The sequence below is a fragment of the Heterostelium album genome, assembly GCF_000004825.1.
Source record: "Heterostelium album PN500 unplaced genomic scaffold PPL_scaffold3, whole genome shotgun sequence".
NCBI lineage: Eukaryota > Evosea > Eumycetozoa > Acytosteliales > Acytosteliaceae > Heterostelium > Heterostelium album.
Window position 1 is genome coordinate 2,254,063 of NW_008805065.1, and position 17,322 is coordinate 2,271,384.

Genomic DNA, 17,322 nt, shown 5'->3' on the forward strand with positions numbered 1-17,322 from the left:
GATTATATTTATTTATAATTATAATACATTAGTCGAGTGGTGATGGTTACTTATGGTTATATTTTTTTTTTTTTTTTAATTTAATTTTAAGCACCAACAATTTCCAAGAGTAATTTCTTGTAGTCACCGGAACAATCATTTGCAATTGCATGATGTAATGTCTTACCGTAGTTGGCTAAGTAGTATTGCTTGATGAGAGTCAAGAATGATTGACAGTAAATAATGTTTCTAATGAGCTTGTCGTCGTTGGTACCGACACCGGCGATTGACTTGTGGATGATTGATGCAAAGTAACCGAAAGAATCGGTGGCAAAGTAGAGGATCGCTTGGAGACCCGATCTGATGTCACCAGAGAACTCTGACTCGATTGCCTTTTGGAGGGTGTGACGCTTGTGCATGGTAGGGTAGAGACGTGCGATCTCACGCAACTGTAAGAAGTTACGTCTTGTGAAGATGTTGATAAAGGTCTTCTCGTCGGTACCGACACGACCCTCACCGGCATAATAGAGAGTGTCAACGTCTCTCATGGCACCGGCAACGTCAACAATCATTGACTCATCACGTGGTTCGAGTAACTCTTCACACAAACGCTTGAAATCACCAGAGGTTTCAGAGCTAACCCAGTGCTTCAAACTCTTGTGATGGTCAGAGTTGAAGATTTGATTGATTCTCATCTTTTGGGCATTGGATCTTGTAATTAAAATCTCTTGTAAACAATGTTCCTAAATAGTTTTTTTTTTAGTTTGTTAATAATTATATTATATTTTTGATTGAATATATATATATATATATTTACATTTGTTCCAGCACCTTTCATGGCATTGTAAATATTATCAGCATCATATTGAGCTGGGTCAGTCAAGAGTGCAACCAAAGTCAACTTGAAGTTTCCAGATGTCTCTGATTTAATATCCTTTACTAAATCTCTACCAATGAAAACACTGTATTCTCTGATGATACCAGCACGTTCTTCCCAATTTCTATTACCTAGAATTTCAATTAAAGTATGTTCATCCTAATTATTTTTGAAATGAGTTAGAAATTTGATCATGAATTATGAATCAAGATTAAATCCACTTACAGTTCCAATTCCCTTCATGGCTCTTCTTAAATTCTCAGCATCACGCTTCAAGTCATGAGTAATAGCACATACTCTGACAAGTGCGAATTGGACAGCTGGAACGGCAGCAACTCCAACTGGTGCAACTCCAACTGGGGCAACTCCGACTGGGGCAGCTCCAACTGGTGCAACTCCGACTGGTGCTGGTGGATAACCTCCTGCTGCTGGTGCTGGTGGATAACCTCCGGCTGCTGGTGCTGGTGGATAACCTTGTTGTGGTGGATAACCTTGTTGAGGTGGATAACCTTGTTGTGGTGGATATCCTCCGGCTGCTGGGGCTGGTGGGTAACCTTGTTGTGGTGGATAGCCTTGTTGTGGTGGGTAACCTTGTTGTGGTGGATATCCTCCGGCTGCTGGGGCTGGTGGGTATCCTTGTTGTGGTGGGTATCCTTGTTGAGGTGGGTAACCTTGTTGCTGTGGTGGATAACCATAACCTTGTTGTTGTTGAGGTGGATAACCTTGTTGTGGAGGGTATCCCTGTTGTGGTGGATAACCTTGTTGTGGTGGGTAACCTTGTTGTGGTGGATAACCTTGTTGTGGTGGGTATCCCTGTTGAGGTGGGTAACCTTGTTGAGGAGGATATCCTTGTTGTGGTGGATAACCTTGTTGTGGTGGGTAACCTTGTTGTGGTGGGTATTGACCTGGAGCTGGTTGCTGACCAGCAGGTGGTGGAGGTGAATTATATTGACCTGGTGCTGACATTTATTTTTATTTTGAAATTTTTTATTATTTAATTAAAAATACAACAAACAACAACAATACACTAAACAAATACAAAATAAAGATATATATAAAAAAAACAAATATTATTATTAGATTGATTAAAAAAAAATTGAAGAATAATAATCTTGAGACACTACAACGATTGCTATTGCATGCAAAAAAAAAGCTCTGTGACAACTGACTTTCACACCAAAAAAAGTTTTAATTAAAGATTTTCTATTTTTTTTTGTTTTTTTTTGTTGGTGGTTGTTTAATTTAGTGTTTTTTGAGCTTTTTTGTGACGATCTTTTTTTGCAAGCCAAGATTTTCTTTTTTTTTTTTTTTTTTTTTTTGTTTTATTACAAAGTACCATACCAGGCTTGTCTGTTGGATTGAATAAATTTTATTTTTAAATTTTTTATTTCTTTTATTATATAACATGTCTTCTGTGATGTGATGTCATCTCTGTTTATTTGTATAAAAAAGTGGGATAAGAAAGAAACTTGTGTGTGTAGATGAACATCACAACAAAATTTTTTTTTTTTAAAAAACCCCAAATTAATATAAAATTGGTGAAATTCAGCAAAATAAAAATATGATTTAATTTTTAATCATTTTTAATTTAACAATAAGTTATAAAATACCATCACATTTCATTTATTTATTATTTATTAGTTTAGAGACTTTGTTCATTTATTTTTACGTTAATTAGAACCCATAGATATAATTAATATATTAAAATATTTTCTAAATAAACAACATTACACAATAACACAACAATGAATTGTGTAAGATTCAAAGTTAATTATTATACTAGATTGGGACAGGAGGTCTATATCACTGGATCGTGTTCACAGCTTGGTGATTGGGATGAGAATAATGCCAAGAAGCTGAGATACGATGACAATGGTGATTGGGAGATATTCATAGAGTTTGCCAACTCAAACAACCAAGCAACAACCACTGCAGCAGCAGCAACACCTTCTGCACCACCTCCATCCACTTCCAATCTTATCAATCATCAAGGTCAACAGAAACAACAGAATCTCATTGAATACAAGTATTTCGTCATGGATACAAACGGTGAAAAGATTTGGGAAGGTGGACAAAATCGTTTACTGAATCTATCACTATGTAATCCTGCATTCATCCATGAAGTTAGAGATACCTATCAAGTAACTATAAATTAATAATTAAATCTTAATATTAATCAATCTGTACTAACAAAGACAAACAACATTAACAAAAATATTAAAGAATCCAGCATCATCTGAATATTCATATTTACACTGTTCATTATTTAAAGATGTAATTCTAAGAAGAAATATAGATACCATTAAACCATATCAATTCATTTCACCATCAAGTCCAGGTAATTAATTATTATTATATTATTTTTTTAAATTAGTTATAATTTTTTTTTAATTAATTTAATTGTTTTTTTTTAATTTTTAATTTAATTCTCAGATAAGGTTGTTATTCATTTCCAAGTTAGATGTACAAATGTACAACCTAGTTATAATGTATATTTGGTTGGTAGTAATATGACATTGGGTAATTGGAGAACGGAACGTGCCATTAAATTGAGTGATCAAGATTTCCCATTGTGGAAAGCAGACTTGGAGTTCACTAAAGATCAATTGCCATTCTCTTATAAATATATCATTGCCGATAAATCAAAGACTTATATTCATTGGGAGCAGGGTAACGATCGTTGGTTCACCAGCAGTATCTTGCCGGCTTCAGAGTACTCCAACACCAGATCGGAGGAACGCGACTACTACTTTAACGACGGTGACTTTAAGGATGTCGGACAGATCCGTACCACCGGTGTTGCACTTCCGATCTTCTCGTTGCGTACCAAGAAGGGAATGGGTGTGGGTGAGTTCAATGACTTGATTCCCTTTATTGATTGGGCTGCAGAGACTGGTCAGCACATCATCCAGATCCTGCCAATCAACGATACAATGGTGATGAACACCTGGCGTGACTCTTATCCCTACAGCTCTGTCTCTGTCTATGCGCTACACCCGATCTACGTGAATATCCAATCGATTACAACCAACACGGAGATCATAAAGAAAGCAAACGAACACTCGGAGCGTCTCAACAAGCTAAAGGTGGTCGATTACGAAGCTGTCATCAACTTGAAAGTGGAATTTCTAAGACAGATCTACAGCGCCGAGAAAGCCAATCTCGACAAGGATCAAGAGTTTATTGCATATGTCAAGGAGAATGCCGAGTGGTTGAAGCCATACGCAGTGTTTTGTGTGCTGCGTGATATCAACAAAACTGCCGATTTCAGTCTGTGGAAGGAGCACAGTACCATCGATTGGGAGACAATCGAGAGTCTGACATCGCCACAATCGAAATTCTACCAGGAGGTTAGATATCATTATTTCGTGCAATACCACTTGCATCGTCAGCTTCTCGCTGCATCAAAGTATGCAGTGTCCAAGCGTATTGGTATCAAGGGTGACTTGCCCATTGGTGTCAGCAGACACAGTGTCGATACCTGGTTGAATCCACATCTGTTCCGTTTGAACAACACTACTGGAGCGCCACCAGATGCTTTCGCAGATGACGGACAAAACTGGGGTTTCCCAACTTACGACTGGGAACGTATGAAAAAAGATAACTACAGTTGGTGGAGATCAAGACTTGGTCAGATGGCTAAATACTGTCATGCTTTCCGTATCGATCACATTCTTGGATTCTTTAGAATCTGGGAGATTCCCACCGATTGTTTCACTGGTTTACTTGGTCATTTCAATCCATCACTTCCACTTTGGAAATCGGAATTAACTCATAATGGTATTTGGGATCTTGATAGATTAACAAGTAAGTAATTATTTTATTTTTTTTTGACATAAATAACAAATTTAATATTAATGTTTTTCTTTTTTTTTTCTTAGAACCCTATATTAGATATCATACTTTACGTGAACAATTTGGTGACTTTGCAGAATCATCAAAGAAGTTCCTTAAGGAATATGCTAGTAATTCTTATAAATTAAAACCTGAATTTGAATGTGAAAGATCAATTGATGTATGTTGAATATTATTATTATAATTTTTATTTATTTTTTAAAAGATATTAATTAATTATTTTTTTTATTTATTTTATTTTAGAAAAATGTTACAGGTGAAGATTCAATGTATAAACCAGGATTATTGAAATTGGTTCAGAATGTATGTTTGGTCAAGGACAAGGAAGATGAACATAGATTCTATCCAAGAATTGAAATCACAAAGACATCTTCTTACAATGAACTCTCCGATGACTTGAAGAATACTCTCTATCGACTCTATATTTCCTATTACTTTGAGAGACAAGAGGAGCTTTGGTCTCAAATTGGATTACAAAGATTACCTTTAATTAAAGGATGTACAAGTAAGTTTAAAAAAAGTTAAACAAACAAACAATATTTATAAACTATTTGAGAATCATTTACTAATTGTTTATTATTTAAAGATATGTTGGTTTGTGGTGAGGATTTGGGTATGGTACCAAAATGCGTTGAACCAGTATTGAAAGATCTAGGTATATTGGGATTGAGAATTCAAAGAATGCCAGCTGACAGTACCAAGGAGTTCTATGTTCCATCGGAATACTCCTACTTGACTGTGAATACCACTTCTTCACACGATATGTCAACTCTTAGAGGCTGGTGGGAAGAAGATCGTCCACGTTCACAAAATTTCTACAACAATATTTTGGGAATGTATGGTGAAGCACCCTACTTTTGTGAACCATACGTAACAGAGGCTGTGATAACACAACATCTTCAATCACAGAGCATGATGTCTATTTTCCCTCTGCAAGATTGGTTTGGACTCTCATCGGAACTCTCACAACGCGATCCAAAAGAAGAGCGTATCAATGAACCTTCAAACCCATTCCACTATTGGCAATACAGAATCCAAATCAACATTGAGGACCTATTGAAATCTGATGATTTTAACAGAACCGTTCAAAGATTAATTACATCTTCCAATAGAAAGACAGAGTAATACACTACTGTATATGTAAATAAATATTTAATATCTTTTTGAAAACAAAGTAAAATGAAATAAATTAATGATATTATCATAGATAATAACTGCATAGTAAGACGAGTGCTATTGATATCAGTTTGTAAGTTTAATAACATTTTTTATTATTTTTACTTATTACTTAAATCACAATTTTCAAATTTTTAGAATCAGAATTAAACAGATTCAAAAAATAAAATAATAAACTTTCTTATATTTTCAAAGAGTAGAATAATATCATTGCCTGATAAAGAAAACAACATTAAAGAACTAGCTATTAAATTTAATACATTAAACGATTCTATTCAAACTAATTTAGTTGAAACTAGAAACTGTTTAATCTCGTAAAGCGAGAGTGATAACAAACAAATTGTTCTTTATCGATCCAAGAAGTTTAACACAACTGAAAGGGATTACCCTGTCTTTGAACAAGAGGTTATGGCAATCAAACATGCTCTCGAATCTAACTACCATATGCTATTAGGTTTTAAGATAGTTATTCATACCGATCACCAACATATACTATTTATAAATAATAAACTTAATGACAATACAAAACCTAAATTAATTAGGTGGTTACAATACATTTTCTCTTTTAATCCAACTCTTATTTATAAGAAAGGATCTGATAATGTAATTGCTGATGGTTTAAGTCGTTACACTTACTCCACCACCATTTCCATCGATGATAATGATCTAATTGCAATGATTGCAAATAGATATATTGAAGAAGCGACTAAATTTTGAATTTATTGATATTAACTATAGGAGTATTGTTGATCACGATAGACCAAATCCCAATCGGCGTCCGACATCTTTCCAAAGGAGACGTCTCTCAAGACACCGGCATTGTTAATGAGCACGTCGATACCAAAGCTGTTGTTGAGTGTCTTTTTTTTTTACAATTTTTGTACTTCAAAATATCAAATCATCCTTGGTGTAATGATGGATAGATGACCAAATCATATTATATTGTCACAATTCGATCACTAAAAATAAATAAAGTCTCTTAAAGTTAACGTTTTGATGAATCATTAAGCACGTATTGTTAAGAATTAAAACAATGACTCACCAATTTCTTTGATTTTTAAAATTTACCCCTCGAAATTAATTTTTAATTTTCACAATATTTTCAACCAGTTTTGTTTTTAATAAATTTTGTAAATTTTCATTTGAATATTAATTAAACTATGAATTTTAAACATATAATAACTATTTTATTACTTTTTGTATTAGTACAAACTGTTTATTCTTTCTTTCAAAAAGGAGATAAAGATGCTGTCTTATTAAAAGATGTAAAAGTACTTACATTGGTCGACAATAAGATGACTAGAGGTTCAAGATCATCACCGATCAAACAACTAGAGTGTGCGGGTGGAAGTGCCAGATGTCAACGTAATCTCTTACCTCAATCCGTTCAATGTCATAACATTGGATCTGGTATGTATTCTTTTTTTTGATTTAAAAATGATAATGATAATATTTTAAAGTTAACTAATCTTTTTTTACTTTTACTTTTTATAAAGATGGAACTGATGTTCAGTGGGAGTGTAAAGCAAATCTAGATACAGCTGTTCAATTTGGAAAGCTGGATGTATCATGTGAAGGATATGCATATCCTGAAGATCCATATATTTTAAAAGGATCGTGTGGATTGCGATATGAATTGGAGTATACTAACAGTGCGCTTAGAGAGAGTTACTATAAGCAAGACTGGGCAACATCGATCTTTACATTCTTTATTTGGGTGTTTGTCATTGGTGTCGTAGGATTCATCTTTTACAATATCTTCTTTGCAAGAAATGAAAACGATCGTGAAGCAAGAAGACGTCACCAACAACAACAACAACCCAATGGTGTACCATACGGTGGTTATATGAACGGTCCAAGTTATTATCCGGGTAGCGCTGGTTTTGGATCGGTTCCACCAGCACCACAAAACTATGGAAGTTCATGGGGTAACAGCAGTTGGTTGCCATTCTTGGGTGGATTGGGTACTGGCTACGCTTTTGGAAGACCAAGATCCTCGTGGTGGGGAGGATGGAATTCACATTCCAACTATTACACTCCATCCTATCATTCTTCACCTTCATACCACCACAGCAGCAGTAGCAGTAGTAGTAGAGGTACTGGTGTAACATCTACATCAACCGGTTACTCTAGTACATCAAGAAGATAAAAAAAAATAATTGCGAACAAACAAAACAAATAAAATAAAATAAAAACCTTTTTTGTATATTTATTAATTAACTAAAAATGAAACATCTAAATTGTTGTTCTATTGTTGCTAAAAAAAACTTTATTTCATTGATGGCTCTTCGATATCGTTGAGATTCAACAAGAGTGAATCACTGCTAATGTAAACTTTGTTTTGAGACTTGGCGATGATCTGTGCGATTTCACGAGCAGCTTCAATCTTTCTGAGTTGCAAGAATGCTGGATTCTCTCTGATAGAGTCAGAGATCAATTTAGCAGATTGAGACTCTCCCTCTGCCTTTACTATAATACTTCTCTTGTCTTGTGTAGCTTTTTCAACCAAGAAACGTGCTCTCTCTGCATCTTGTTGTGCAACTTGTTTTGATTCAATAGCTGCTGCATATTCTTTACCAAAGTTCAAATGTGTCTATTATTATATTAATATTTTTTTTTTTGTTTTCTATGATCATCTGAGCTTAAGATACATACGATTGAAACATCATCTAATTCAATATGGAAATCACGAGCACGATCAACCAAACGCTTGTAGATTAAACGTGAAACTTGCTCTCTTTGAGTGATGAGTTGCGATGCATTGAATTGAGCAACGATCGATTTGAGTACTTCATTTACAATTGATGGGAGTACTCTCTCGTCGTAGTCCTTTCCAAGAGTTCTATAGATTTCTGGGAGATATTTGATGCTTGGTTTCGACAAAACTCTAATTGTTACATTTACCATTTGAAGATCTAATATAATAACATATTAATTAGAATATTTGTTGCTGATATTTGATTGTTTAACACACTGCTATCTATCTTTTTCTATTTACCTTTACTTCCAGTCAATGAAGAGATTGAACGTGGCTTTGCTCTTACATCATAGATCTCTGGTCTCTCAATCCATGGAATGACAAAGTGAGTACCTTCATTGTAAACTCTATTTTTAATACCGACGAATCTATTGAATACGATAGCTCTGTGACCACCCTCAACTGTGTAACCAATGATGTGTTAGTAATTTGCTACTATTGAATGATATCCAAGTCTATATGGCAATACTAACCATTCAATAAAGAGTTGAAAGCACCATATAATGCAACACCAGCAACAAGCAAAGAACCAATTCCACCAACACCTCCTTTTGGTGCATTAAACTTTGGTAATGATCCTCTAATATTATTAAAATTGAAATTCATTGTTATTACTAATATCAAATAGAAAAAAAATGTGTAATTAAATTGTAATGATTTTTGATGTTTGATCATCACAAATTTTTTGAAAAAATTACAAAAAAAACAATCAAATTTTAAAAATTTAAACATAATTAAAGTGTCATAGTGTTTTATTTATTCTTTGGTTGGTTTTGCACCTGCTCAGGAATGAAGATAATTAATTGTTTGTCAAACTACTATTTTGCCCAATGCAGTTACTTTGAAAACTCGTTAGATGATTTTACAAAGTCTTTTTAAAAAAAAATATTATCTTTTGATTAAAAAAATAAAGTGATTGTCCGACTTCTATCAAATATGATAATTATATTATATTATTTTCATCTGAAGGGAAAAAAAGATAAAAATTTATTAAGAAATAAAAAAGAAAACAAATAAAATAAGCTTTTTTTTTTTTTAAAAAAAAAACAAGATTAATTAAAATTTTTAATATCTAGATTGAGAAAAATAATTAGTTGAAAAACAAAAAGTTAGTAATAATTGTAATTTATATTATCTAAATTTGAGATACCTGTAATAAAACAAAAACATGAGAAAACAAATTAAATATGGTGGAAGAGGTGGTAGAGCTACTATGAGACGAGGAAGAAGACAACCACAGAAAATTGAACTCCCAATTGACACAAAGCTAAGTAAACCATGTATGTATTATATAAAATAAAAAATAGACTTTACACTACATCTTTTACTAATATCTATATATTCTATATTTATAAATATAGTATTCACAAATTTAAAACATGTGTTTATAGTTGATCTTTCAAGTTACACTGGTTTAGCATGTAATGAGCTGTTACATCAATTGCTGTTTGGCGAGATTTTGAATGTTGAGGATGTCAAAGTGGTAGTTGTTATGAAAGGTAATAAATAATAAATAATAAAAGAAACAATTATAGTTATTTACTAATCAAATATTATATTAAAGCTAAATTTGCACCACGTTGTCAGTGTGGTATTGGTGAGAGAAATGTAGATACCGCGTTCTATAAGAATAGATTCATTGTCGAGGGTCAAGGTCGTATCGTTTTAGAACCTGAAAAGACAATCTCATCCAAGAAATATCGTGATGCATTGGTCAAGTATATGTGTTCGATTGTCAGCGATCCAGTGGCAATGGTACACGTTCACTCTGAAGACTACATCGATGCTAGTTGCAAAGTCTACTCATTGATCACACCGACCTCTGAAACCAACCAACTACTCTCCTTCTTCAAAATAGGATTCCACTTTAAGTCACCAATTGAACAGTTGGAGCAGCAACCACAGCAACAGCAGCAGCTAACAAGTTCAACCTCTAGTTTTGGTGGTGCTCAAACCGCTAGATCTACACCATCAAAAACAACTAAATTTGGAGCATCTGCTTCAACTCCAAAGAAATCATTGAGTAGTAACAGTAGCATTCCAATCAAGAAGAAAGTGCAGGTCGTTGACAGTGGAAACAACAGCAGAGTTGGAATAGTCGGAAATGAAGCAGATGTCGATACCGTTGTGGAAAAAGTGAAACTCTGGTTGTCAAAGAGAATAAAGAACTGCACCGATATTGTTAATCTTCCAAAGACAAGAGGATCGTTGGAAGCTGCAATCAAATCATTCTGCACACTCTACAAGGAGAGTGACATCCAAACGATCTTGAGCATTCTCTACGACAGTGGCGATATCAATATGTGTATGGTGTGCCAGAGTTGTCGTCCAACCAATCCTGGTGCTACCACTTTCTACTTTACTCACAAGCGTGTACCAGAATATCTTTTGGAGCACTGCCACTCCATGATGTCAATGATCAATACACTGTTCACCAAGAACAAAGAGCAACCAATTCAGCTCAACACTCTTACAGCCTCGGCTTTCAAAGACAAGGTATTCGTCAACGAACAGGCAGTCGTAGACAAGTTGATACAATCGGAATATTTGAAAATTATTGTAAATAGCAATGATACCACTACTCTCAATGATAGCGGCAGTAGATATGGTGGTTATGATTATAATCAACAACAGCAACAACCACAACACAAACAAAAATTGGAATACACAGAGATTTCAAGACAAGCAGAAAACCAAATCGATAGTTTTATGGATAAACTTGCAGGGTTGGTAGTGAATGATGCTGAAGTACCAGCAGCAATTATAGAAACAGGACCATTGCCTACCGATGATATTCCACCAGTGGTCGAGATAACAGAACAACCAAATATTTCATGGGATAACAACTTAAGTGTTTTTATCAACAACAACAACAACAACAACAATACACCAACTAAATCACCAACAACCTCAAAGTATAAATACTTTTCAAACTCACCAAGCAGAACACCAAAAAAAGATTTCAGTTTCTTTTAAACAAGTGGAAAAAAACTTAATTAATTTACATATTTTTAATTTATATTTCTAATACACTATAATTAAAAAATAAATAAATAAAATATCTTTGTATAATAAAAAAAAACTGAAATTTCAGTGGTGTGAAGCCCCAAAAAATAAAAAAAAAATAAAAAAAAAAATACAAAAGACGAAAAAAAGGATCACATGATCGTAATGATGATAAACTATCATTTTTTTTAATATCCTCTAATTTTTTTTATTTTATATTTGCAATTTTGTATATTATTTATATTTTTTTATTATATTAATATAGTATAGTAATATGCAATCTTTAAATAGATCGATTTTAAGATCTGTGTTCAACAGTCAGAATAGAAATGCCAATTCTGTGAGGTCAACTTCGAATTTGATTTTCAAGTCATCATCATCAGGTTCAACAATGTTGTTCTCAAACAATTTGGTTTCCAAAAGTGGAATCAAGATTAGAAATTACTCTACACCAAGCAACAACAACAACACAATCATTGAAAATCCAATAAATACATCAGGAATCAATTCCACTTCCGATATCAATGTCTCACCGAATCTCGTAGAGATGGTAGAATCTTTACCACCACCACCCAACCCAATCGTAGAGGCAATCGGAAATTTCAATAACTCAATCATAGAGTCTTTCAATCAGTTCTCTGTGAACACCGGTATCCCCTGGTGGCTTTGCATTGTCGGTGCAACCGTCGCACTTCGTTTCGTCATCCTTCCATTCACCGTCAAAACTCAACGTAGTCAGGTCAAGATGCAAAAGGTTCGTGAAGAGATGGAGAAAAACGCCCACCTCAACGATGGAACCATGGAAGGTAGAATGAAAATGGCTTCACTCCAATCGGAACTCTCAAAGAAACACGGTGTCTCTGCACTCTCAATGATGGGACTCGGTTTGGCACAAGCTCCATTCTATATTTATTTCTTTGTTCTCGTTAGGTAATAATTAATTATATTTAAATTTCCTGTTTCGTTCTTATATTCTTATAATACTTTTACAAATGCTTTTAGATCTGCATGTATGGATTTCCCACAATATGTATCGAATGGTGGTGCACTATGGTTTAAAGATCTCTCTGTTATGGATCCAACCTATATCTTACCTGTGGCATCTTCATTTTTGCAGTTGCAAAGTGTCAGAATGAGTTTTAACGAAACAACACCATTGATTATGAAGATTATTTTCAATGGTCTATGCTTTGTGCCATTGTTTTTCACTTTGAAGTTCGCAGCAGGTCTTAATGTATACTGGTGTATCAATTCATTATTGTTCGTCATTCAAAACTATTTATTCAAACAAAATTCAGTCAAGAAATTCTTTAACATTCCAATCGTCGAGGAATCTGCAAAGAAAACAATCCAATTTGCACCAAAGACCGCAGTCACTCTTCCAGAGGATATGATCAAGGCTCAAAACGCAGAGAAACAAAAGAAGATCGAAAAATTGAAGCATGAAATCAGTACCATCAGACAAGCAAAACAGAAAGCAATGGATGAGAATTTCGGTGGAAGAAGAAAATAAATTATAATAATAATAATATAAAAATCGATTTATTAAATAAATAATATAATTATATAATTTAACAACAACACCTGATGGTAATAATATCTAGATATCACCTTTTGGAATAGGGTTTCTGACAAAAGATTATTTTTTTGATTGTAACTTTTGTGATTTTTATAACCTTCAGCCCATTTTTTTGATCAAAAGCCACCAAAAAATTTTGATCTTTTTTTGATCAACATCGCGGTTTATTTTTATTATTTGCAACAAACCATTTTACTTTTTCTTGTTTTATTATTTATATTATATGTACAAGAAAATGAAATTAATTTTAAATTTATTAATTTTCTTTGTATTTTTACAATTTGTTAATGCAGCTCAACAACAATATCAATATGGAATTAATGGAGGATATTATGGTTGGTCAGGAGAGAAACAAAATCAATTATATGTAGAAGTAAATGTTTATTTGAAGTTTATTAAAATAACTTTGTTAACTAATCAATTATTTTTCAAGGCTGGCATTCAATCAGCCAGAATGTTATTCCCATATTCATTCTTTGAACAATGGGGTATGAGAATTCTCATTGATAACCATAGTTTTAACAAATCTCTAGGGATGACTGATTATGTTGCTTTTCTCACCTACAATCAATCGGCAGGTGTCTACACTCTTCCAACATCTCTATACGAACCGATCTGGAGCAATGGACAGGTAAATAAAAATAACTTATGGGCTGTTTTTATTAACCAATCTGTCAGTACCTACAAGGATTACATGTAATTAATTTAAATTTAATAATTTATAATATAAGAAACTAACAAGAAAACACTAAAAGAACTTTACTTGAAATTTGGAACGAGCCTGACTTTATAAATGATTGGAGATATTCTCTTACTTGGTGGAATTCTCCACCAACTGCACAACAGTTGGTACGTTTTGGAGGTGATATCTATACCTATATTAGATTACTAAGAATCACATATGAAGTAACAAAAAGGGTTGCTCCAAGTATCTATGTAACAGTTGGTGGTTTAGGTTATCCACAATTCTTAGATGCAGTATTAAGTAAGTTTCTTTGTTTATGATAAAAAAAAAAACAAATTAAAAAATTTCTAAATCTTCAAAAAATAATAAGGATATACTGATAATAGTGCTGACGGTTTGACTGGTATCAATTATATTGATGCAATGTCAACACATTTCTATCCATATTTGGCAACCAGTAAAACTGATTCCGATTCCTACGTGATGGCATACACCGAACATATCAATGCATTCAAGAATGTATCTAAAACTAGAGGTTTCAAACCTAAATATTGGGTTGTAACAGAAACTGGTGTCTCAACAAAGCCATTCGATAACTACTATGGTTCAGAAGTTCTCCAAAGAAATTACTTTATGAAGTTACCAAGTATTTCTATTATAAATGGAGTTACACAAGTAAGTAGAAATATTATATTATTAAAACAATGTATTATTCTTCGAAACTTATTTAATTATTTTTAATCTTTAATAGAATCATGTTTTTGTAACTGGTGATACTGATAATGAATGGTTTGGTTTGTTTTATAACTTTATTGGTAAGGACTCTGCTAAAATGAAGGATTCTGCTAAAGCTGTTAGATTTTGGAAACAAAACATGTCCAATAGAGTTAGAAGTGATTCACAATCCAATTTGCTGGTTTCACAATTACCAAGCAATGTTGTTGGACATGCTTATGTGAGCTTAACAAATTCGACCGATTTTGTATATATCATCTGGGCAAATTCATCTACCTACAAATACGATGAAGATACACCAAGTGTCAAAGTAACTTTGAAATCATCTGGTGAATACAAACTCATTGATTATACAGGAGCCTACTTTAAATTAGCACCGTTTTCAAACAACTCTGTTACATTTACAGTTGATAGTACTCCAATTCTATGCTATGGTAAATATCTGTCATTAAAAAAAAAAAAAAAAACTAATCCTAATGAATTTTTTATTTTAATAATATTTAGATACTTTCTCAACTCATAATGAAGATCCTGTTAATTCTTCATCCAAACTATATACCATCTTCACTATTTCTCTAATTGTATTATTATTAACCATTAACTTATTATTTAATTTCTAATTAAATGAATGATAAAGTTAATATTTTAACAGATTTTATGTTAAAATCACTATTTAGATTATTTATATAATAATTGTTCTATTTAAAAAAAAAAAAAAAATTAGATCATTTTTAGAATGATAGTGTATCTTCTGGGTGGTGAGTCGGATATGGTTGCTTCAGAAACAACAGTTAAATCTGGATTTCTGGAAGTAGCGATGGTTTTAGTTTACTATTATTAATATTATTATTACTGTTGTTCAATTCGAGACTTGGAATTGATACTGAAGCTCTCTCAACCGGTTTAGTCTCTGGAATAATGATTGGACTCTCCAGAGAATCTTCCAACTGTTGTAATAACAATGCATCGGCCACATTCTCTACCATTATCTCTTTATCATTTGTTGACGTTGTTGTTTCCAATTGTAAATCAGGTACTACTTGCTGATGTTGATGTTGTTGCTGTTGTAATTGTTGTTGAATTTGTTGATGTAACGAGCTTGGTGGTGTTTCCATATCGAATCTTTCTTGATAGAATAATACATGTAGTTTATCATCTTCATCGACAACAGAACTTTGATCGGATATTACATCCAATGTCTCCAATGAACTGTTTATGGATGCTCTGCACGACGGTGGATTGTTATCGACACTTTCATTCAATAGACTACTCTTGGTTACATCCGGTAGTGTTAGAGCTGTCTGATTGTTACTCTTGACATGATCATTATCATCATTATTATTATTGGGTGAAGTACTTGTAGAATGATGTACATCATTTCCACCCATATGGTGAAGTGGATGGCGATGACAGTGGTATCATAACGGATGCATGATAGTTTGATTTACTGGTTGTCATTGTACCCTTTCTCCATGCTTTGTCAATGGCAGCCTTGTGATTGGTGGGTGATGGTGAATTAGAGGTTGGGCGAGGTTGATGAAGCTAAATTGGGTGATGTTGATACGACGACTGATGATATTGGTACAGGTGATTGTTTTTGTTTTAGCAGTAGTAGAAGTATCATGTGTATTATTGTTATTGTTATTGTACTTATTATTTGTTGTTGTTGTTGTTGTTGTTGCTGCTGGAGGTGGAGTTGCTAAAGTTGTTGATGTTGTGGATGTTGGTGGGTTGGGTGAAGTAGAGACAACTGAAGGTGAACTATCAGTAGATGAACCTAGTTGAGAAGGATGTATCATTTCACCAAAGAACTTGTTAAGTTTGTTTATTCTCGACTCTACTACTGGATCGGTGTTGGTATTACTACCATTCTGGTTGTTGCTACTGTTGCTACTTCGTAGAGATACACCACCGCCACCGCTACCATTGAGTGAGTTCTGAACATTCTTGAGTGGACTATTGACAATACCACCACCATTGGCATAGTTGCTGTTGTTGTTGTTGTTGTTGTTGTTCTTGAGTGAAGCAGTCAACAATGACTCTTGAATCTGCACAGAGAATCTAATCTTCTCACCATAGTCTACCTGTTCAGAGTCTAACCATTCACCAATGAATGTTTCAATTCTATTGATCTAATAAAAATAATAAAAAAATGAAAATTCTTTCGAAGGTATCTATTTATATTGGGTGTTTCTTTATCTCTAAAATTTAGAGTAATCGATACAAAGATAAAGTTGGAACATTAAAATCAATAATAAAATATCAATACATAAAGAATTGATTTAAGTTTTTTTTAATATAATAAATCTGATGATTTCTGACCTATAGTTTTTTAGGTATTTCATGTCGATTCGTTGCATTCGACACCCCCCTTTTTTTCCCAACAGTTTTAAATAACCCACACCTTATTATTTTTATTTTTATTTTTGTTTATTAAATTTCATTCATGATTTGATTGCGATGATGTGATTAAACCAACAACTATAAACTCTTTCATCTTATTTTACTAAAATACAAATAATATATGATATACCTATTAGATATATATATATTAAAATATATATATCTATAGATATAGCAATAATATAAATAAAAACATTATGTTTTTTTAAATCTTTAATCCATTTATCTATATTATTACAAGTTTAAATCAAATATTTCAAATAAATAGA

The 17,322-nt window shown here is 33.1% G+C and overlaps 9 protein-coding genes across 9 annotated transcripts; 5 read left to right on the plus strand and 4 right to left on the minus strand.

Annotated features, from left to right (window-relative positions):
• Nucleotides 1-86: 86 nt before the first annotated feature.
• Nucleotides 87-1,822, minus strand: nxnA (annexin; the record flags this gene model as incomplete). Its single annotated transcript, XM_020574438.1, has 3 exons — nt 87-722; nt 797-1,015; nt 1,082-1,822. The coding sequence occupies 3 exons, from the start codon at nt 1,820-1,822 to the stop codon at nt 87-89; spliced, it is 1,596 nt and encodes a 531-aa protein (XP_020436510.1).
• Nucleotides 1,823-2,601: 779 nt separating this feature from the next.
• Nucleotides 2,602-6,604, plus strand: PPL_03475 (4-alpha-glucanotransferase; the record flags this gene model as incomplete). Its single annotated transcript, XM_020574439.1, has 7 exons — nt 2,602-2,997; nt 3,080-3,194; nt 3,290-4,663; nt 4,738-4,871; nt 4,955-5,216; nt 5,298-5,832; nt 6,208-6,604. The coding sequence occupies 7 exons, from the start codon at nt 2,602-2,604 to the stop codon at nt 6,602-6,604; spliced, it is 3,213 nt and encodes a 1,070-aa protein (XP_020436511.1).
• A 443-nt stretch (nt 6,605-7,047) lies between these two features.
• Nucleotides 7,048-8,036, plus strand: PPL_03476 (DUF1183 family protein; the record flags this gene model as incomplete). The annotated part of the gene is made up of 2 exons (XM_020574440.1): nt 7,048-7,297; nt 7,384-8,036. 2 exons carry the CDS (start codon nt 7,048-7,050, stop codon nt 8,034-8,036), a joined length of 903 nt encoding a protein of 300 aa, XP_020436512.1.
• A 120-nt stretch (nt 8,037-8,156) lies between these two features.
• Nucleotides 8,157-9,251, minus strand: phbB (prohibitin family protein; the record flags this gene model as incomplete). The annotated part of the gene is made up of 4 exons (XM_020574441.1): nt 8,157-8,480; nt 8,543-8,802; nt 8,886-9,047; nt 9,119-9,251. The coding sequence occupies 4 exons, from the start codon at nt 9,249-9,251 to the stop codon at nt 8,157-8,159; spliced, it is 879 nt and encodes a 292-aa protein (XP_020436513.1).
• Nucleotides 9,252-9,813: 562 nt separating this feature from the next.
• Nucleotides 9,814-11,621, plus strand: PPL_03478 (uncharacterized protein; the record flags this gene model as incomplete). The annotated part of the gene is made up of 3 exons (XM_020574442.1): nt 9,814-9,925; nt 10,007-10,144; nt 10,210-11,621. 3 exons carry the CDS (start codon nt 9,814-9,816, stop codon nt 11,619-11,621), a joined length of 1,662 nt encoding a protein of 553 aa, XP_020436514.1.
• Nucleotides 11,622-11,925: 304 nt separating this feature from the next.
• oxaB (YidC/Oxa1 family membrane protein insertase) lies at nt 11,926-13,164 on the plus strand (the record flags this gene model as incomplete). The annotated part of the gene is made up of 2 exons (XM_020574443.1): nt 11,926-12,581; nt 12,654-13,164. 2 exons carry the CDS (start codon nt 11,926-11,928, stop codon nt 13,162-13,164), a joined length of 1,167 nt encoding a protein of 388 aa, XP_020436515.1.
• Nucleotides 13,165-13,465: 301 nt separating this feature from the next.
• Nucleotides 13,466-15,270, plus strand: PPL_03480 (uncharacterized protein; the record flags this gene model as incomplete). The annotated part of the gene is made up of 6 exons (XM_020574444.1): nt 13,466-13,603; nt 13,664-13,926; nt 13,986-14,215; nt 14,286-14,590; nt 14,667-15,084; nt 15,155-15,270. The coding sequence occupies 6 exons, from the start codon at nt 13,466-13,468 to the stop codon at nt 15,268-15,270; spliced, it is 1,470 nt and encodes a 489-aa protein (XP_020436516.1).
• Nucleotides 15,271-15,328: 58 nt separating this feature from the next.
• Nucleotides 15,329-16,038, minus strand: PPL_03481 (uncharacterized protein; the record flags this gene model as incomplete). The annotated part of the gene is made up of 2 exons (XM_020574445.1): nt 15,329-15,348; nt 15,483-16,038. 2 exons carry the CDS (start codon nt 16,036-16,038, stop codon nt 15,329-15,331), a joined length of 576 nt encoding a protein of 191 aa, XP_020436517.1.
• Nucleotides 16,039-16,104: 66 nt separating this feature from the next.
• On the minus strand, nt 16,105-17,147 carry PPL_03482 (uncharacterized protein; the record flags this gene model as incomplete). Its single annotated transcript, XM_020574446.1, has 2 exons — nt 16,105-16,782; nt 17,130-17,147. 2 exons carry the CDS (start codon nt 17,145-17,147, stop codon nt 16,105-16,107), a joined length of 696 nt encoding a protein of 231 aa, XP_020436518.1.
• Nucleotides 17,148-17,322: the final 175 nt, after the last annotated feature.